General features: G+C 36.0%; 1 protein-coding gene across 1 annotated transcript in view; it reads left to right on the top strand.

Moving 5' to 3' along the window:
- Ccser1 (coiled-coil serine rich protein 1) overlaps nt 1–23,083 on the top strand; it is a 389,496-nt gene that overhangs the window by 130,886 nt on the left and 235,527 nt on the right. The window contains 1 exon segment of the mRNA XM_042701889.1: nt 22,793–22,913. Within this exon segment, the coding sequence (XP_042557823.1) occupies nt 22,793–22,913 (121 nt within the window).

The raw sequence follows: 23,083 nt of genomic DNA, 5'->3' as shown, positions 1-23,083 counted from the left end.
TTTTATTAGGATGCCACATTGCAAAAATTCAAATATGCATTAAACTACTTTTCATATGCTCTCTATAATATATTAGTATATATTATATTAATACATTAGCATGTATTAATCTGTCTATATATTATATTAATATGTTAGTATATTGTATATTATTAGTGTATATAATTATATTGATATCACTATACTATATTATATAATATATAATATACTTATAAGTAAAAATTAATATATATACAATATATTATAAGTAATTATATATTATATAGGTTTTTTTCTATATTTCTTTGCCATGTTCTCACAAATAGTTAGATGTGATAGTTGTGTAAAATTTTATTAATCATCATTCTTGTAAAAGCAAGAATAAGCTATACCCAGGCAAAGGAAAGTTTAAGTATCTTATTACTGAAACCCAGGATTATACAATTGCTAGTAACATATAGTTGTAGAATATATTTGAAAATTATAATCATTTATATTTACTTCCTCTTTTTACTTGACCAACTCACTAAAGGAAAAATTAACTAATTACTTTATGCTTACTTTCCAATTCTGATTTTACATGATTCAGACTTGTTGAAAATAGCAACATACACATAGTTCAATTCTTTTCAATGTTCAGTTCCCTGGATGTTAAGTGGGTGTACTTCAGTTATGGAATTATGTCCTAACAGGTTGAGAATTCCAGACTTTAAGCCCTCGTTTTTTTTTCTCTGCATAAATATTAATTCAATGTCTTTTTCAAAGTCATAGTTTATAGTAGAGAGATACCTTAAATAAGAAATGGACTAACTTCATTGAGTAAGCACCGTCACAATTAATTCGTGCATGTTCTTTTAATTATTAGTTGCCACTAGAGAAAATAATTTGTATGAGCTGATTTAAAAGAACCTCTGGCTATTTCTGCTTTCAGACTTCGCTAGACTTCAAGAGAATTGCTTTAGTACAAAGAAAGCTTTAGAGGGAAGAGTTCTCAAAATCTAATCAACTGGAGTTGAAAAGTGTTTATAAATTCTGACCTGATTTAATATTCAGTGACAAAAATTTTAATGAAGTCATGCTATTTACTTGTAACCTGCTACTGGGACATTGAGCTGTCATAAACTCTCTTGTGCTACACAAAAGGGCAGTCAGTGGCCCAAGTTCATTAGAGGCTGGAGTCAAAGGAAAAGCATTCCCTCATTCCACATGGCATTTCTTGGGCAATTAGAAGGCAAATCTGTGTCTCAATATAAAATTTCATGGCCTCTTACAATTATGTGATGACATCTCCTACAATCGCTTGAATAATACTGGCCTTGTCATCTGTCACTATCAAACCGGACAAGTAATTAGTGTAGCAAATGCTTGTATTTCTTCTGAGGAAACAGAATCTTTAGGCTTTTTACATTGTTCACTAACAAGAAAAATAACCACTCATATCAAATTACTTTTCTGCAGTGTCTCACGTAGCAAAGAGAGAAATAAGGAACTTACACATAAGTAGGAAAAAATATTAGTACCTAAAATACTTAGGTAATTAGGAGATCTTGTATGTGTATGCATGCGTGTGTGTGTGTGTGTGTGTGTGTGTGTGTGTGTGTGTGTGTGTGTGTGTGTGTGTGTGTGTGTGTGTGTGTATGAGAGAGAGAGTCTTGGGGCTTTAACTTGTGGCCTTGCACCTCTGCTTGACTTCCTTCCTCCCCTCTTCCACTTCTGGCTCTGATTCCACAGTCACACCTGCAAATCCTCTGTTCATTAGCCTTGAATAGAATAATTAGACTTTAATAGTAAAATTGTATCAGGTGCAATGAAAAAGCTCTTTATTCTTCCCTGAAAGCAGAAGGAAATGCCAAGTCTGTCAGATTCTCATAGTTCTGTGGAAAGCACAAGGCAGGATCTAGAGAATCTGAATGTGAGTTAAAGATGATGGTTTAGGGTGGTCTTACAGAAAGGTGCTAACACCTCTGGTAGGAGAGGCGAGCTGAGGATGCTGACCTCAGGGGTTGAATGATTCTCTGGGCGTTCACTGTCTACTGTCCCCTTCTTCTGAAGAAATGATTGCTTTCGGTGGCAGGGGGCATCTAGGATGAAAACGAGCTATTTGGAGTAGTTATAGTATGGTAAAAGGACAATGAAATAACAAGAAATACTAACAGATAAGCAATTATTTATGATTTGGAGCCTCTAGGTCTTCTTACTGATGGAGAGCGAAGGATAATTTGCCTCTCCCACCCCCATGGATGCACTGTTGTGCTTGTTTTAATGAAAGGCACAATCTGGCCAGATCCGCTTTACTGTTTGAAGTGTCACAATCATTTATCAACTATCTCAGGGATTACAATAAGAAGGGTTGAATGTTAGCTCCTCCCCCTCTCTCCCTCTTTTCTTCTCTCCCTCTCCGTCCCCCTTTCTCTCCATCTCCTCTCTCTGTGCCAAATAACCATTCTTGGTGAAGCCAGTTGATCGAGAGGCAGCTGAATGACACCTTTGCTGGCTCTGGAGATCATCTACCTACACACCACAACACACGCTAAAGAAGGATTATGATCCAGGCTTGTGACTCCTCCTCAGCCAGAACCAAGGGACTTGGATCCTATTTTCGAAGAGTAGAGTCCCTACAACCAGATATGGGGTTCGAAACAAAGGGACCGTGGCTCTGATAGTTTGTTTTAAGAAGGTTATTTTGGGTAAAGTCATAAAAGCATCTCAGGCCAAGATCTTAAATGTTTTTGCTTCATTTTGTTTTGCTTTGCTTTCATGAAATGTGATTGACAAAGTAAAATGTGGTATCTTCATTATAGCCTTCACCATTGTGTCCATATTTCTCAGTCTGTATACGTCCATTACATGGCCTGCTTTATCTTTTATTCAAATCCATGTGCACCTATGTGCATAGTTTGCCCCCATCCATCATTATCTTCAACTATACTTAGAAAAAAGTTCTGTTAATGGCATGACATTATTTTTACTCAACATTTTACACTCATGAAACTAACAGAAGCCATCTTTAAACATTACTTGGAATGCATGGCTCCAAAACCCACAGTCCTTTCCTCTTGCTTAGTTTTAGGACTCATATTTAAAATGCCTGTTACGTGGAATAGATGGAGATTTCATTCCATGTATGATTTCCTATTTGCAGTTGTTGTGCAAACATCCCTGCAGTCTGTAAGATGTGAGCACCAGGTATGGTGAGCTTGAATGGACACGTGTTAGCTATTCTTGATTCTACCACCTGCTCTGCACTGTGCCTCTTTCAGCCTTTGTCTGATGAATGCCAGGCGCTCCAGCCTGTGTGGGGCCAACCTTCCTTTGGACCCAGTTTTCGTCAGGACCATCTGTTTTATTCTTCTCCAAATGCCATCCTTGCGATGGCACTCAATGTGTTCCTTACCTTTAATCCCACAGTGTTTCTATCTTGCAAAACTTTAGGATGATTGCTGACTTGATGTGTAAAAATAAGATTCCCCAAATGGATTCTCATAGTGGTTGCTAGAGGAACAGAATCCCGCCCTCTTCCATCCCAGAGGCCTCCTGCCCTGGCCAGTTTTCCATATTGCTCACACATGCATCTCACGCGCTATCTTAGTCTCAGCTTTATTGAAAGGTCCATATTCTCCATCATCTTTATTTTTAAGATTCCAGTTCATTAGCAGGCCCACAATACTCCTCAGATTCAGCATTCCAATTTTTCACCTACCAAGTAAACGTGGTTTCTTTCAAATAGTAAAAGTTTGTCGTGGACCCTGGATTAGAGTAGCACATAGTCACAAAGCGTTCAATCTAATGGGGAATTCTGGCTTAAACGTGGTAGTGAAGAAACAAAGCAGTGTGTCCGAATGGGATGGAGATTTTGGTGATGAGGAAAAGCCTCCTGGGCAGGGATGATATTTATGGTAGTATAGGAGGGATACTTGGATGTTGGCAAAAGCTGCAGAGTTGAGGATGCTTTAGTTTTTCGTGGGTTGTTTTTTTTTTTTTTTTTTGGTCGGTCGTGGGGCTTAAACTCTTGGCCTGGGTGCTGTCCCTCAGCTCTTCAGCTCAAGGCAAGCGCTCTGCCACTTAAGCCACAGCACCACTTCTAGTTTTTTCTGTTTGTGTGGTGCTGAGGAATCGACCCTAGGTCCTCATGCATGCAAGGCAAGCACTCTACCACTGAGCCACCTTCCCAGCCCTTGAGGATGCTTTAGAAGGCTGGAAGTCCTAGAGGAAAGGAAGTCTGGAGCACTGGAAAACATCAAGGAAGCCCATGTAATATGGCAGGGAGAGGAATCCATGCCGACCAACGACTGCATGTTCTGAACGTTTATCTCTCACTTATTAAGTAATCTAGTGCTCTTTTTCACATCCTGAAATGCCTTTTTCTCTTGCATCGAGTGTCACTGTTCAACTGCAAAAAGAAATGTGAAAATTGCCCATTTGTTTGGAAAGTTAATATTTGTCCAATGGAATAAAATCTTAAGAATAGTACTAGACAATGGTTATAGAGATTGAACAAAAGATATTATATTCAGGAGAAGAAATATTTCCATGGGTTGCAATATGTGGAAGAGGCATAGGAAAGTTGGTACTTGGACTGTATTTGAATAAAATACAAAGAATGCTGGGACAGCCACTAGCTGGTGGCTCACACCTGTAATCCTAGCTACTCAGAAGGTTAAGACCTGAAGATTGTGGTTTGAAGCCAGCCGGGCAGGAAAGTCCCGGAGAGACTCTGCTCTCTACTTAACCACTCAAAAGCCGGAAGTGGCACTGTGGCTCAAGTGGTAGAGTGCTAGCCTTGAACACAAAGAAGCTCAAGGACAGCACCCAGGGCCCGAGTTCAAGCCTTGCAACCTACAAAACAAAACAAAACAAGAATGCTGATGGTATGTATTGTATGAACAGCGATCAACAGAAGAAAAATATGGAAGAAAGAAATATCTGAGCATAACTCTTTTAATATTTCCTGAAACTATGTATAAAAATTTTAATCCTTTAATTTTCTATTTGAGCATTCCTAATCCAAAATAAAAAAAAATGGAAATGCAGTGAAATCTAAATGAATCTTTAGATTAAAGACATGTAAGCAGTTGTCTATGTACACATTCTAAGATTCAGATAACACTGAAATCTGAAACGCATGTAACCTTCAAGCATTTTGGACCAAAAATACTTAGTGTATAATCTATTGCTGACATTTCTTGTGAAGGAAAATCCTCAGTTTCATTTAATATATGAAGAGGATACTTGTTTTCAGACAATTTGACTCTAATGCTACATATAAGAAATCACTATAATCTTATTAACCGGCATTAACAGGCCTACGGATCTATAGTCTTGCAATATATTTGTTTTTCAACATGTGGTACACTTTCATTTCTACCAGGATGGCCTTCCAAGATTTGTTTCTAAACAATCTTCTTGTTTAAAACAATAAGACTATATAGGATTCTTTAGGCAGGATTCTTTGTATTTCGTGTGTGTGTGTGTGTGTGTGTGTGTGTGTGTGTGTGTGTGTGTGTGTGTGTGTGTGTGTGTGTGTGTGTGTGTGTGTGTGTGTGTGTGTGTGTGGTGGTCCTGGGGCTTGAACTCAGGGTCTGGACACTATCCCTGAGTGTTTTGGTCAAGGTGAAGTTGCAACATGACACAACTTCTAGCATTTTGGTTGTTAATTGAGAATAAGAGTCTTATGGACTTTCCTGCCTACGCTGGCTTCAAATTGTGATCCTCAGATCAGAGCCTCCTGAGAAGCTAGGATTATAGGTGTGAAGCACAGGCATTCAGCTTGGATCCTCTGTAAGTCTCTAAAATATCTTTTAAACATTTTTTATTAGCTAAGACAATAATATATTTGCAGGAAACAAAAAACAATTAAGTGAGAATCTTTAAAAGTGAGTACTTGTCAAAGGGAACTTTATTTTTAGCCAGATGTTCGCTTGTTTATAAATATTAACGATTGTTTTTGTAGTCCAGTCTTCTATTTATATTATTTTGTATTATTGGGAACCCATAGGAACACAAATCTTATATTAGATCATATTAATTTTATAGTAGACTCATCAATCTAGTATTAATGCAAACATCATTTTAAGGGCACAGATCTGTGGTTTGTAGAAAGAGCTATTTTTCTGATTTAGACTTGCTGACAACATATTAGAATGTAGACTTTTGAATGAGGAGGCTGTCTGGACATATAACATGTGAAACGTTTCCTCAGGTAATCTTTATAATCATGTGTAATGTGAGATTGAAAGGATTAAGTGTTCAGCCTTCAGAAAAATACGACACTATTTTAGCTTCTTTCTTTTCATTCCCATCAGTTGTAAGACAGTCTTTCCAAGAGAGGTCTGAAATAGCAGCAGGCATTTAGAAAATACTGTCAGGAAATGGTGTAAATTTTATAAATTGCTCTCAGTAACAGTTTTAGGGATAGGAATTAGGTCAGGCTTTGTTTTTTTAACTATCACAAGCTGATGAAGGCTTGGAGCTGGTGGAGTGGAATATTATTTTGACAATAAAATAGTTTATTATGCTGATAAAGATTATGTGACTTGTCAAATTACCCTTGTCTTTGGTGAATATGTAATTTGAATGATGTGTTTCTATTTGCAATTCTTTAGTTAGAAAAAAGGTAGTATCTAACACTCAGTCTTCTTACCTCTACCCAGAGTAGCTGCGATTACAAGCATGCACTGCCCTGCTCAGTTCATAGGTAATTATTGAAATGAAGCCAGTCTGGTGTTTTGTGACAAGAGGCCTAAGATGCAATCATTAAAGCAGGAGAATGAATAAATAATGAAATACCAATGAAAATCAAACACCATGCTGATGTACAAGTGCAGGTACTGTCAGAGAAATGTCCATCTATCATTTAGGCAGAAGAACGAATCAATCATTGAACAAATCCTGAACACCATGCTGGTATCCCTCCCAGTGCAGGTACCAGTAGAGTAAGATTTGCTTTTAAAGCACCAGCCAAGGAAGGTATCATTAAAAAAGAAGATGCATGCGGTAGATGCCAGCAAATAGCTTCCAAGACAGGCTGGTATATCCAAAAAATGCGAGACAAAAAATTTCCACACTAGCTGTTACCAGTTAGCAATACCTTATATCTAATATACTTTCAAACATGATCCCAATTGCTACTTCCTTCTTTGTACAAATTAATAACATGACAGTTACAATTTGGACCTATTTCATCCAATACATGAATTTTTGATGAGTTTCAGAAGTGCCTATTTACATATCAAATTATATCTTAACATTTGGATTCCTATTTCAGATGTATTTTCAGAGGTAAGGGAGAAAGTGATCTTCACTGTGCAAACACATGAAAAATATTAAAAGTAGGTAAAAAATCACTTATGACAATGTCAAAATTGATTTTCAAGGAGATCTCTGCCTTTTTAAGTGAAGAATTGGTATGCATTTTAATCTTCAGTACAAACGAAGTGAAATTCAACAAAAAGGGAAATCAATCCATATTATCAGTACACTTAAAAGCATATGCAAATTAAAATACATCACCCAGCCAGTTTGAATTTTATTGACAGTTCTTACTGCCTCTCAGGGATTTAGGTGTTTAAATATTTTAGCAGCCACTCTGGTTAATGTTTCAGAAAATTCACTGCCTCATAAGTATAGAAAAGCTAACTGTCTGTGAGTCATACAGCAAACTTTTCCTTAAGACTTATTTTTCTATTTTTATTTATATTTTTCTATTTTTATTTATTTATTTGCATCCTAGATTAACCTGCAATGAATTTAACCAGCCTTACAGTTTACCTATTTATTTATTTATTTATTTATTATCTACTTATTTATTTTGTGTCTGTGGTGAGTGACTATTTATCAATAACAAGTCAATTTTTCTTATGTGGCACTTTGCTTTTGGAGAATTTCATTAAGAAAAAAACTAATATTTGACCTAGAGATGGATTTGGAGATTTTTTTAAAATACTTCTGTGATAACATAAACTAATTAATATGAGAAACCCTCAAATAAGCATTATAAAACATTAGAAATTGGCTTTATTGAATAGATCTAAATTTACCCAAAGTATAATCGCGTAAATTATAGGCTGTCTCTGTTTTATAGAGAGAAAAGGGAGAAAATATTGAAAGGATTTCAATATTAAGCTATTTTTCATGGATATTATTATTATTATTGCCATTACCAGGGCCTAGACTTAGGGTTTGTGTACTGTTCCTTAACATTTTGGCTTAAGGCTAGCTACCATTGTACATCTTGAACCACACCTCCATTCCAGATTTATTTCATTTATTTATTTATTTACTTACTTTTTTTTTTTTTAAAGGAAATCAATATGTCTGTTCATTCAATCAACTTTTATTTTCATCAATAATATTGTCTAATTTTGCTTACATAGGATTTACCTGGCCTATTGAATCCTGTGTACTGAATAAGTATTTTATATTTTTGAAATCTTTTGCGAAGAACATTTTATCATTATATATGCTATGTATATAAAAATATATGTGTATTATAAATATATAAGGATGTAATGAAAAATACTTGTTTTAGTGTTATTTTAGTTATTTATTTTAGTGTTGTTTTGGATCGTTGAACTTACTTATTTATTTTTTATTGTGAAAATACCATACAGAGGGGTTACAATTGCATGGGCAAGGTAATGAGTACATTTCTTATCAAGCATTGTTGCCTCCTCCTTTGTTTCCCCTTCCCATCCCTCTCCCATCCCTCGCCCCCCAGCCAAAGTTGTAAAGTTCGTTTTTCGACATAACGACTTGTACATCTCATTGTTGCAGTGGGTCCACCTGTATCCCTATTTAAATGGTTTGTTTTTGCCCTTCCCCTCCACAAATGATGCCAACATCAAATTGGAGATAAGAGGCTTATCGACTTTCTTGGCCACACTGGCTTCAAACCTCAATGCAACAATCAGATCTCAGCTTCCTACCTGGCTAGGATTGTATGTGTGAACTACTAGTGCCAGGCTTTGGAATTTAACTGTAAGGAAGTTATGTTTATAGGATTTTAACCTTGTGTCTGTAATTCAGATTCTTAGTAGTATAACAGTTTACTCTGGAAGCTAGGACAAATCCCTGCCACAATTTGTACTTGACGGAGGGAAATGTCATTTTTCTCAGTCCTGAATAAGATCTTACTGCCATTCTTTGCTCTTTTTTCATGTGTCAAACAAAGGAGAGGATAAATAAGGATAACCTGGAAGCATCCAATGGACTCTGAGGCTAACACCTCCATAACAATTTGCAGAGTGGGCATTTTTCACATAGCTGTGTAGACCTTTGCCAACTTTTCAAAATGCCATTAGCTTTCAAGTTCTTTTAAAGTCTTTACCATCCATTTATTTAATAAGGGCATAATTCTTGGATTCTGGTTGCTAATATTTGTGTAATAAAAATAAGGAAAGTGGCAAGGTGGCCATTACTGTGATGTCCTATTCTGTGACAACAAATTAGACAAGTATTACTAAAGACATTTTGATACCAATGTTTGCCTTGTTTTATCTTTTCATTGTTGTGCTGTGAAATATGGACTTTACTTCTGTACTGTTCAGGAAAGCTAATGGGAGCTGTTGGACTGTGATGAGGAGTTCTGTAATGCAGGAACTTTTTCATTAGAGTTCAGAGATTTGTCACTAGATGTGAAGTAACTAATTCTTTGGTTAAGGCAGGCTGGAAGCTACCCTTTCCACTTCTCTCCTAGATTGTGTGGTTTTCCTATGAGAAGCTGTGGCTGAATGCATAGGATGCTACTATATGTCTTGGTAATTTAGTTTTAAAGGTTTTTATTTTTCCAAATGGCAACACACATTAAGTCAAGATAAGCTCTTTTTTTTTGGGGGGGGGGGGTCCGGTCGTGGGGCCTAACTCTGGGCCTGGGCGCTGTCCCTCAGCTCTTCTGCTCAAGGCTAGCACTCTACCACTTGAGCCACAGCGCCACTTCCGGCTTTTTTCTTTTTGCTTATGTGGTGCTGAGGAATTGAACCCAGGGCCTCATGCATTCAAGGCAAGCACTCTACCACTGAGCCACCTTCCCAGCCCAGGATAAGCTCTTATAGAAATTTAATATTTGGTTATGAACTGAGATCTCTGGTGCTACAGGATGAAATACCTACAACTACTCTTGCTGTTTTACCTCTGAATGTGTTGACCTCATTAACCTTTGCAATTCTACTTTCTGATTTCTCCAATTTCTTTTTTTTTAAATGTTTTATTGTTATTGTAGAGTTGATATACCGAGGAGTCACTGCTACACGAGTCAGGTAATGAGTACAATTCTTATTGAATCATGTCTTCTCTCTCTCTCTCTCTCTCTCTCTCTCTCTCTCTTTCTCTGTTTCTTGATATCAAGAAGGCAGGAGAATTTATATTTTTGGCAATTCAGAATCTGTTGTAATGATGGCAGAGAATGAGTGAACTAAAACCATTAGTTGCAATATATTTGAGTTTTCTTAAGTGTTCCTTTTAGATTTGTAATTTATTTATAAAATTCTGGAGTGAGTGTTTTTGTAAGGAGATAATTGAATGATTTATTTTACTTTGGAAAAGTGCGGGTAAACGTTATATAGATTATATGACCCTCAGACTTTTATCTCTTAAGTAAATGTCTGTACTACAGAATTAAGGATTAATCAATTATAATTTATAACCTGTGATTCTTGATATATCCAAGGAAATGTCTTCAATTAAAATTTATGAGTCTTTTGATACTTATTTTACTCAGCCTAGAAAATAGTGCAATAAGGAAGCAAAGATTTCAGGAAATTCTAAAAGCACTATTTCTGAAAGTATAACTTTTAAACTTTGAACAAGAAAGTAAAAGAAAGAAAGGAAAGAAAGATGTGAGGAAAAGAGAAAGGGGAAAAGAGCAAGAGAGGGTGAGGGTGTATGTTGTTTGAAAGAATATGGAATTCTAAAGTATAATGCTAAATAAAATTGATATAGCTATTAGAGAAAAGTTTCTGGGAGGTGGTAATGGGGTTTGAACTCAAGTTCTGATTCTGATCCTTCTCACCTTGAGACATGCTGCTAGCTGGTTATTTGCTGGTCCTTTATGAAATAGAGTCTCTCAGACTTCTCTCTGCCTGGGCTAGCTTTAAACCATGATCTGGCTCTCAGCCTCCCAAGTAGCTAGGTTTACAGGCTCAAACCACCAGCATCTGGCAGAAAAGCCATTTTTATTGTGTGTTTTAAATAATTCCTCATTAGTTGATTATATTTAATGGGATGTAAACAGTAGAGAGCAGAAATGTGAACACATTTTTTTCCATGAGGCTTTTCTGTAATAAAAATGCTATTTCCTAAAATACTCACCTCAATTGGAAATTGGATGTTATGTCACTATCTTTTTGAGTATTGAAAAACAACTACCATAAATTCCAAGAAAGAAAAAGAACTTGTTTCATTCTCTCTTATATCTTTGGAGTCTAGCATATGCCTGGCTGAAAATTGACTTCATAATAACTATGATTATACTGAATAGTTTTTTTTACTATATTGTGTTACAAATTCCACAGAATGTATATGTAAAATGACTATATTCTAAATTCTGTGATGATTAAAAATTAAACCTTGTTGCAGGAACTGTTAGTCATGGTAGAGTACCTAGCAAGCATCCACAAGGTCCTGGGTTCAATCCCCAGCACTGAAAACAAGCAAACCAAACCAAACACAGGCCTTATTGCCTTGGTTCCCATTGTCTTATATATAATTATCTCACTAACAGAATCTTGAATAGGAATCTAGGTAGAGAAATGAGAGATGCTCACAACTGCTCATACTCATGTATATTTTTGTGTAGTGGCAACATGATTAGGAAAATTATAGTAGGTTTATATGCAATTGTTAAAAATTGTTATAAAACTTATTCTATAAGTTTTATAAGATTCCTATGACATGATATTGATGTTCATTTCTTAGAGGTTTATATTATTTCTTTTCCAAATCCAGTGTAATAAATTTCTAATAATGTATAATTTTGACATACTTCTCCAAAAAAACTAAAAGTAAAATGTATATTGGCTAAGCCATCCTTCCCTTGAGAATCTTCACTATGGCTGATGTAGCATGCTTGGCCATTCTTGCTATTCTGACACATTATGCATCTTCTTTCTTTTCATTTTTCTATGTTCAGATATCAGATTATAGCAAACTTAGGTTAGGTATTTTTTAAATAATATGGTCTTGTCATTAATATGGATAACAAGCATGATTTCATTTTCTGTTTGGAAAAACGATAAGTATTGTTTTGAGTGGTAGAGGAAATGTTTATTTTACCTGTTATTACAGAATTTCTAAGCATAGCTTTTGGGCTCTTTCTAAATTTGAAATGAGAAACATACATGAGGAATCAGCACATTTACAACGGTGTATTTTTATTCCTCCTGTATGAATTTACACAAACACAGACACAGACACACACACACAGACACACACACATGCAATTAGCTACTTATATTATTTGCTGTTCCATAGCATTGGCTTGCAGACAACTGTGGAATGAAATTTTTTACCATCAGTCCTTTGAAGTCTTCATGCATAAACTCCACACAGGAAACACAGAGACATATTTTAGCACTTATGACTTAAGAATTAGGTTTTATGAAATTTGTCCCTGTCTGAGAGGATCAAATAATTTGCTCCTTGAATACAAGTGTATTCAATACACGTTTCCAACACTGAGGTGCTGAAAACACCACATATCATTACCTTTTATGACATCTGTCGGCCAGGAGGACTGATTGTAGCACAGAGATATTTCCTCTGTGCTCTGGTACTCAATGCCTCTACTAGAACACAAAAGTTTTCACTCATGTATTTGCCCTTGTTTGTGACTTTCAACTGGGGGTGATCACGTGACTCTCAGGCGGCATCCATGAAGACATGGATTCCTTACAATATGGCGGCTGGATCTCTGTGTTCAGTGCTGAGAGAGCCAGACAGACAAAAATAATGCTATTTTTTAAGATCAAATGTCCAAAATTTACATGATATCATTTCTGTGACCTTCTTTTGGTGGAGGAAGCCGCAAAGTCCACATAGTTTCAAAGGGAAGGAACTGAGAACTTGACCCTGAAGAGCAATGTCACAAATAAGGAAAATGAGCTGTCCTTGGTGTGGCTGGCCTGAGACATTACTGTGTGCTATAGTGACTAAAGCTGCCAGTGCTAAACGGGAAAGCTGCCTCCTTTGGTTTGAATTACTCAAAAGTAGTCAAGCATAGACAAAGATGTCATTCTACATTCTAATATGACATGTTGGGTCCAGCAGTGATGAAGGGCTTGGTGTATACATACATCTCTGTTGCTGCTACTGTTTCTATGGTACCTTTCTACAGAAAGTTGCAGAATATTCAACCTTGGGTTGCTACCTAGCGATTGCCTTATAGTTTTAATAACTAATTCAGCTAGACTGGCTATAATAATTATTTGTAACTCAGTTCCTCCTGCTACTACATATTTTATGTGCATACATAAAATGTATGTGTTTAAAATATGTATGCAAAGTATCACATAAGTCATAATATATATGATGGAAGTATATTCATATGTATGTATTCTCTCGTCATGGTTGTCTTCTTCCAACTCTAATCTTTCACTCTATTTGAAATTTAATTATAAACCTTATACAATAAATGGTGCAGCCTTAGATTATTGATGCATGAACTGAGTAGCCTAGATAGGAAGATTTTGAATAGAGATAATAAGAGGAGAAATATAGATTTAGTCATTAGGTGAAAGTCTGTCCTAGAACACTGTGACTTCTACTTTAATTATTAGTATTAGTACAAACAGGTGTGTGTGTGTGTGTGTGTGTGCACGCACGCGTGCATGCGCTGGTCATAGGGCTTGACCACAGGGCTGAATTGTTCCTAAACTGTGCCTTTTCAAGGCTAGCACTTTACCACTTGAGCCACAGCCTCACTTCCAGCTATTTTTGTGATTAGATTTGAGTCTTAGGGACTTTTCTGCTCAGGCTGGCTTTGATCTGTGAACCTTAGATCTCAGCCTCCTGTACAGCTAAGATTAAAGGCATGAGCAACTGGCTCAGGCAGTACAATTTTTAATCCCGGCCCTAAATATGGCTAATATTTTTGTTTGTTTTTAAGTCTATATAACACAAACTGGGTGCCTTAAATAATAAAAAGTGTAATTTCTCACGGTTCTGGAGCTAGATGTGCCAGTTTCGGACATAACTAGAGCTTGTTTTTTCCTATGGCTTCTCTCCTTTATACGGTTTCTCTGTGTTTTCCTAGGTCTTCCCAATAGATGCTGTTCATATGTTAGTCACTTCTTGAAAGGACATCAGTAGACAGGTGTCAATGACACTCCTTAGCTAGCTACTCTGGAGGCTGAGATCTGAGGATGGTGATTTGAAGCCAGTGTAGGAAAGTCCACGAGAATCATGCCTCCAATTAACTATCAAAAAGCCAGAAGCAGGAGTGTGATTTTGGTAGTGTACTAACCTTGAGCAAAAAAAAAAAACTGCTTAGTGATATTAGTGATAGCACCTAGGCCCTGCGTTCAAGCCCTAGGGTTGGTATTAAAAAAAGAAAAAAAAAAAAAGGACATCAAACTCTTGAATCAGAATGCACATTAATGGCCTGCTATAACTTTGTCACCTTTTTAAAGACCCTACTTCCAAATAATTTCATATTCTGAGGCACTAGGAAGTGGAATTTGAGCATAAGACTTGAGGGGGACACATTTCAACCTTTAATAGTCATTAAATAATAGTGATGATTATTAATGTCACATAAAACTTTGTAGCAAAATTCTTACATTAGAATTAGGAAAGACTTTTGAATACTTATTTCATGTTAAACCTTCAAAAAATGGCTATTTCATTTGAAGTTAGAAAGGTACATTTTTTTTGCCAGCCCAAGCGTATTAATGAGTTTGAGTTATAACAATACGACAAGTAGATAACCTTATAAAAAGAATTCAACTGCCTTTTAACTTTTATCTATCACTGGTAAAGTTTCAGTTTTATTGTACAAAAATTTTGCACCATAAAATGTTTGCGGAAGTATGATCTGAAAACTGATTGTTAAAGCAGAAATGAAAGTAAATAGATTACAAACGTGCTATTTCCAAGAACAAATTTTGAAATTGCCTAACAACTGTACAACCCTATGTTATAAAGTACACAGTAGGAAAAGTTCAAGAACTTGGATCCTTTTAGGTATGCTGCCTTTTATATTGAATAATTTTGTCCTTTTTCAAGACATACTTATTTTCATGTGTACCTTTGTATTCTTTTCTCTATAATTAGTCACTTCACAATATTAACTGCTATAATTTCTTGACCTCTTTCTTTAAAATCAATTCAAGATTCTACCACCATTCAACAATATGGTGATACAAAAAAGTTTTCAATTTTAAAAGGCTTCCTAATTAATCTGAAGGACATAATTTCCTTAATTTATCAGTTCTTCTTTCATCCTAATATATTTCTCTTTGCTTTCTGGTTTTTATAATATACTGAGACATAGGTTTCATGCAATAAAGAGAACAAGAAAATATAGACTGTGACTATGAATTTGACAGAGGTGTTTTAACACTTTTGAGTACTATGTGCACAGCTTTGCTTACCTTTTCCCGGATCTGTCATGTTCAGTGGTAGGAAGCCCTCACTATTTCCACTACTTTACCTTGGTAGTATTGTCAGCTATCAACCCAATCTTGTTCCTGAACTCTTGTATTTCCCAGGTTATTTATTGAAAGAATAAAGCTGTTGGTGTTACTTCTTTGATATTATCATCTGGGCCGAATACTACGGATTTAGAGTTGCTCAGAAATCCTTACAGTATTGACAATATTCCATCGCCAAGCTCACTCCTCCTTAATGTTTTGGATCATGTGTGGCAGGCCTCAACTACACATTTCTCCAAATATATAGCACTGTCTCACATCTCTTTGCCTTTGACCACCCTCTTTCTTATGCCTGGCTAGCATCTTTGCTTCGCTCCGATCCTCCACTTCATTTTCCTTCAATTTCTCATTCAATTTTGTAAGTGTGTTTGGGGCTACCTTTGTGTTCAGCACGTGTGACGACTATCAGGAATGAACATGAAGTGGCCACCCTAGTGTTCTAGTGCTGTTGATGGCTTTCACTGACACCTGTGACTCCACTCTGACTCCACTCCTTCCATGCTTAAAGTTACCATCTGGCCAAGGTTTTTATCTTCATCAGTTATAAAGTGGTTCCGTGCCAGCTACTACTTCATGAATATGTGTGTCTGATTTTATACAATAGGTATTTGTGTGTGTGTGCATGCATGTGCATGCATGACACACACATACATACACACACACACATACACACATGTACCAGTAGTGAGGCTTGAAATCATGATCTCATCTTCTAACTTAGCTGTTTTGTTCAAGGCTAGTGTTCTACCACTTGAGCCACATCTCCACTTCCAAGTTTGTTTGTTTGTTTTTTGGCCAGTTGTGGGGCTTAAACTCTGGGCCTGGGTGCTGTCCCTTAGCTCTTCAGTTCAGGACTAACACTCTACCACTTAAGCAACAGTGCCACTTCTGGATTTTTCTGCTTATGTGGTGCTGAGGAATCAAACCCAGGGCCTCAGGCATGCAAGGCAAGCACTCTACCACTGAGCCACCTTCCCAGCCCCTACTTCCAGGTTTTTAAAAAAATCTTGTTAATTGGATTTATCTTGTTAATTGGATTTTTCTTCGCACCCTGGCTTCAAACCTGGATCCTCAGATTTCAGCCCCCTGAGAGGATTACAGGCAAAAGCCACTGATATCCAGCTACAATGTATATTATTTAGAGTCATGATACAGCTGTATCATTGACATATATCTTATCTGCTTATTTTTAATTCCTCTTTCAATTCTGGACTCTTATTTCATCAAAATCCTCTGTAAGAACTGAATGAAGGATGGTAAGTCAAAGAAAACACTTAGAAGTTCATCCAGATTCATATTTATAATGTTATGGTTGATTGGTAAGTTTAAAGGCTAGAGAAATGGAAATAAAATAAGAAATATACAGAGATCTTTTCGTTTGCTTGTTTGACAAAGGATTGACTTACATGTTTGTGGAGAGTGGATATTTGAGTCCCGCTATATAGAGGTAGCCATTAGGTAGGGCAAACTTTAGCTTTTGATAAGGGTAAGTGTTTTTACCTTTATCAGAAATCCTTGACTGCTCTTGCCACTTTTCAACTGATTGCTTCAAGCCATCCAGATTATCTATAATAATCTCCATTACTTAAGTTTTTGGACTTGAATCATACGGATAAAATATCTCTAAGTTGTAGGCTTTTTAAGTTGGTGTCTGCAATGAACAAAACCATCAAAACCAGTTATAAATAATGGTTGCTAATATTTTAAAAGTTCCTTTGTTTGACATTCTATTAAGCACTGTACACACATTATTTCATTTCATTTTAACAACAACCAAAGTCAAAGGAATTATTCATATTATACTAATGGGAGCACAACTATAAAGAAAGATAAATTTTATTTCAAAAATCTGTTCCAATAGAAGATAAGGTCTACAGAATAATTTGTCTCTCAGATGTATTTAGTTGAATAATTGGTCCCCAGATATTTATACTAGAAACACTAAAACTCAAAGTATCATAGTAGTTAGCCCAAAATTGTTCCAATACATGTATTATTTGATAGCTTATTTCCAAATTGACCATGACACATAAATTAGGCCCAGCATGAATCAAATATTCCTCATCAAACTCTTGTCATGGTAATGCATCTTGAAGTACATTTGTTTCAAGAGCTAATTTTTCTTTCTTTTTTAAAATTCTATACATACCATGAAATGCCACAAAATGAAAATTAGTGTTATTCGTTTACCTCAGCCCTCAGGGAATCAAGAAGAGGCTGAATGTTATTAGATATAACATCTGGATCAAAGGGAACAGTAGAAGCACGCTGAAGATGCACCACAAAATAGACAGCACAATTCCTATTGAGTAACTTCCAACAATTACCAAACTGACCACATGGTGACAGGTCGTATAGATGCTGAAAAGCAATACCACAATTCTCTCTCTTGGAATTTGACCTACATGGCAGGGCTGAAAATTCAGTTGAAAAATTTGGCCCATGGGTAAAAATGTTCAGTTGATCCAGATCTATGCTCCACACAAACGTATTATTTTGTCAGTTATATTCACCAGTGATCTCAAACACATAGGACAGAAGGAAAAATCAGCAGCAACCAGTTACAACTAAGTGTGAAGTTATGTATCTATAATTGTATCACATTTTGTCTTATCACTGGCCAGTCAATCTCAATTGAAGCCACAGGAAAACAGTCCTAAGTTGTATGTCCTGAGAGGAAATTCTCAGTCCTTGTCTAGTGAATCAAAGCTGTCTTATGAGACAAACTGCTTATTATTCACAGTATTTTTTTTTCAGATAAAGAATTCACATGTACAGATAGTCAACTGAAACATAATTCAAAAAAGCCTTTTACACTTATCCATTTCTTCAGGACACTTGAATTATTGAATGGAGTTAGCATGAAGTATGATCAAAGCGTGAGAATGGAGACAAACTGATTGAATTCTGGTTTTGAAAATCCTTTAATGCGTAACAATGGAAATAATAAAACTACTAATTCCATAAACTTTTCTGAGTTGTACAAAGAGCACGGTACATGCCAATGAATAATACCGCATGGAATTGTGCATACAATTAAGTTTCCTGTTGGTTAAGTAAGTTTTACTCTTCTGCGAGGTGAAGATTTACCAGTGAGCTCTATGACCAATGCATGGCTCTTAGAAATTTGGAAAGGAAAAGAAGGAAAAGTGAACACTCTGTTGATAAGGTCAAAAGCAAATTCCTTTAAGGCTACTCATTACTAGGGCACTATGTTGGTGAATTGGGGTGATGATTTGTATTCATCAATAAAAATGAGTCAAATACAATAAAATGTTACAAAATGTATACATTGGTATCTTCAGTTATTTGAATGTTCTAGTGTTGTCTGAAAGAAAAAACAAATGCTTCCCTAAAATCTTTGGCCTCTTGTCAAATGTAAATAAACGGCCTTTTCAGTGTTTTCAAGCTGATTTTACACATTAAAACACCAGTCAAGAGAGAAGGCCAGTGATTAAATAAAAGGGTTTTGATGTAGCAAATGGGAAAGAAAAGGAGCCTACTGTCGTCAATGTCTAGATTTTGCATCTGTGTTTATTAAGGCGTCTTGAATGAAGCATTCGGAGGATCACAGCGTGGTGGGCATCCTTCCATGGGACAGGCCATTATTTGTGGGGTAACAGCTGGATACATGACAAAGCCAGATGACTCAGGCTTATGCCTAGAAATGACTCCACTTTACCACAAAATTTGCCAGTTTCTGACTGAGCAGGCCCCAGGAGCTTTGGACACATTTATAACTAATTATTTAGAAATAAATAGGCTGAAGGCTTAGAATAAAATATTACAACATATAATTCTTATTTATTTTGGTAGTGCTGAACTATGAACTCGGGCATCTCTCCGCCCTACAACACACCCCTGTTCTTTGCTTTTCTTTTTTGAGGTGTGTGTGCGTGTGTGTGTGTGTGTGTGTGTGTGTGTGTGTGTGTGTGTGTGTGTGTAAAACACTTGAGCCACAGACCCACTTCTGGCTTTTAGAGGTTAATTGGAGATAGCCTTAAGTCTTTCCCACCTGCTTTGAATGGCAAAGCTCCAATCTCAGACTCCTGAATCACTAAGAATACAGTTGTGAGCCTCTGGTGGTTGACTTAATTTTAGTTTACATTTCAGTAATGCCCACATGCTTCTCCCTGGGCTATCCTATTCTACTCCCAAAGAACTTGGGTCTACAGGAATGGGTCTACCACACCACATCTTAAGAGAGATAATGCTTGTCACTATTACATACTTTTCTTCTCCTTTAAACAATTATTTGTATAATCTCATGATTAAATGCCAGTTCTTCAGATTGGAACTTTATTTTTGTTCTTATGAACTGACAGTTCAAACACCAGACTTTCTCTCTATACACATCTAGTCTTTCTAGCTGTGACCTTATCAACATCCTTCTGATTAGTTATCCCAAAGGTCCCACCAGTGTAGAAGGAATGAAGGTGTTGATTTTTTTTTCAGTCACCTTTGCTGTGACCTTGCCTACTAACAGAGGCTTATATAGAATTTTGTGTATTTCCCTCAATCCATCTACAATACAAAGTCTTTCTGCAGAAGAGGAAATTTGGCATGTGAAATTTGTAGCTTGGCATTTCAAATGACTATTTACATTTATGGTGAGAAATAATAGTTTGAAAAAGTATCAATTTTTCAACCCATAGATGCTGCAAACCTACTTAAATATACAGTGCCTAACTTAAATATTCAATGCCTGGCTAATACTGGCATTATAAAACAAAAGTTTTGTTAGATTGTTAATTGCTACCTTCTGTATACTTACTTTTTTTTTAATTTAGAAGTGAATGGAATTTTCTATATATTTTTAAAACTAGCTTATATGTACAGTTAAATGGGTTTCTGCTTATTTCATTCTGCTTTCCCTAAAGGCATAGGTTTCTCTGGCTTTAATCAGAATAGTGAACCATGTTAGTTTGATGTAATTAAGAAAGCACAGAGGTCATTATTGTCTCAAACTAGAATTCCTGTTTTTTTTTTGGATGGATCTAAACTTGTCATTTTTATCCAGTCACAAAGGTCAGAAGTTAAATGTTAAATGCCTTTGGTAATATGTAAATAGATTATTTTATATGGGGCGTTTTGTGAAATGAGTAGCATCACTTAAAAAAAACATTTACAACAACCAATTGCAGTATTCACTTATAATTAATGCCCATGTAAAAATGTATTTGGGGGGATAGGAAGGAACAACATTTTGCAAAGAAAATGGAATGTAATTCGATTAAATCTGCAGAATGGTTTGCATGAAGGAATTTCAAGGAATTCTAATATCAGTATTCAATGTGTTTATTCACCTATTCTTCAATGACTATATTTCAGTGTGTATTTATTTATTTTTCTTGTCTATGTAAGTGAAAAACCACCAGAATTAATCACATCTTCAAGTTAAATTGCTCAACCTAAATCTGCAAATCTTGTGGCAAAACAGAAGTCATTATTAGGTTTGAACTTGAGTAGTGGAACATTGGCACTAGTCCTTAAGACATCATAGGGACTTGACTGTGGTGGGAAGTCATTTTTCCATTCCTGCTGTGCTTTCCAGAATGCTTCTTTCAAGACTCAGCATGACATGAGATGTAAAATCTAAACACTAAGATTTTACTCTTGTTGTCCAGCGTGCAGCATCAAAGATATTTTATTTAGTTGTTGAACTTTTTGCTTGTTTTTTTAGGCTCATGAATAAAATAATGTAAAAATAAAGTATGTTTGATAAAAGAAATAAAGGTCAAGTGTTTTGCATTTTAAAAAGTGTTTTAGGGGCTGGGAAGGTGGCTCAGTGGTAGAGTGCTTGGCCTTGCATGCATGAGGCCCTGGGTTCGATTTCCTAAGCACCAATAAGCAGAAAAAGACGGAAGTGGCTCTGTGGCTCATGTGGTAGAGCTCTAGGCTTGAGATGAAGAGCTGAGGGACAGTGTGCAGGCCCAGAGTTTAAGGTCCATGATCCACAAACAAACAAAAGGAAAAGTGTTTAAAAAAAAGGGATTTTGAAGGGAAAAATGAAAATATGATACTAATAATAATTGAAAAAGTTGAATCTCCTGTTTTCATATAACCCAAGCTTCTAGCTCCTGTATTGCAGTAGCAAGGAGTAGGTAAGGTACTATGTCTGGATCAACTAGATACCACTTTCAAATACAGGTTTTCATGATTTCCTGTCACATTGGTGCTCTGGGACAATGAAAAGTTAGAGCCTTTCTTCATACGGCACAAAACCTTTTAATTTTTTATCTAATTTTTTAAATTTAAATTTAATTGTCATGGTGATAAATGGGGGGGGGTTACAGCTACATAAGTAAGAAAACGATGAGTACATTTCTTTTTGACGGATGTTACCCCCTCCCTCATTGTCTCCCATTTTTCCCCCTTCCCAATCCCTTCCCCTCACCAGGTTGTAAAGTTCATTTCCAATGTTGTATCTAGTGAGTATCAGTGTTGAATTGGTTCACTCTTTGTCTCATTTCTGCGATTCTCCTTCCCTTCCCTCAATCAGAAAAACTTGTATCCAAGGCAAAGGGTACAGAAATAATAAACAATGACAACAGAGAATAAAGGGAAAAAGAAATAGGAAAAGAAATATTTTATTGTACTGCAAACAGTACAATAAAAACCACCTTTTGTTAAAGTGAACTTTTCCTTTATTCTATATTATTAAAGTTTACTTGAATGTTGAACACATTTTTCATTAGTTAGTAATAGTCACATCATTCTCTCATAGTAATTTATATATCTACGGGATAAGGAGAGACTGAAAAAACATCCAATTTGTATGTGGAGTAAATTGTATTTATTTATATGATGGCCATTATAAAATTTTGGTTTAGGTTTTAAGTCTGAACACCAGTTCAGAATATGATTAGAACAAAAATATCAGTCAATACTTCTTTGTGTTTTGTTTTGCTGAACTTTGACTCTGGATTTTCAAATGCTGGCAACAACTTTTCCATTATGAACTCCAAATGAAAGAGAAATTGCTCAAGGTCATACAACTAGTGAGTGGAAAGGGGGTGGGAAATGATCATTAAGGATAGTTTAATGATAATGTTTTAGGTGAATTTCCTCTTTTTATTCTGCTGAAAATATCAAAGGGGAAAAAGAAAAGGTGAAAATAGGAGAGGAGAAATAATTTTGACATTTACAACTTTCTTTTCATGAACCAGTATGCCGGGAGGATTCCTACCACTCTGTTATGTCGTGTGCCGCGGTGGTTCTCACCCCAATGGAGCCCATGATCGAAGTGAAGAAAAGAGAAGAACTAAAATTTCCTGAGCCTTCCAAACAGTAAGTTGCTCTAGAATGTTGTAGGTCTAGACATCCATGAGGTAACTGATCAATGGTACTGCTCAGAAACTGATTCATTATGAATGTTGTTGTGTTGAAGGAAATGGGTAAAATAGAAATGAATGGCGTATAATAACGTATGGAAGCAATCTATTCTGTAGTCTGACTAA

Source organism: Dipodomys spectabilis, unplaced genomic scaffold (assembly GCF_019054845.1).
Source record: "Dipodomys spectabilis isolate Male_0828 unplaced genomic scaffold, ASM1905484v1 ptg000297l, whole genome shotgun sequence".
Lineage (NCBI taxonomy): Eukaryota > Metazoa > Chordata > Mammalia > Rodentia > Heteromyidae > Dipodomys > Dipodomys spectabilis.
The sequence above is the reverse complement of the archived record's forward strand: the minus strand, read 5'-3'. Positions and strand labels throughout refer to the sequence as shown.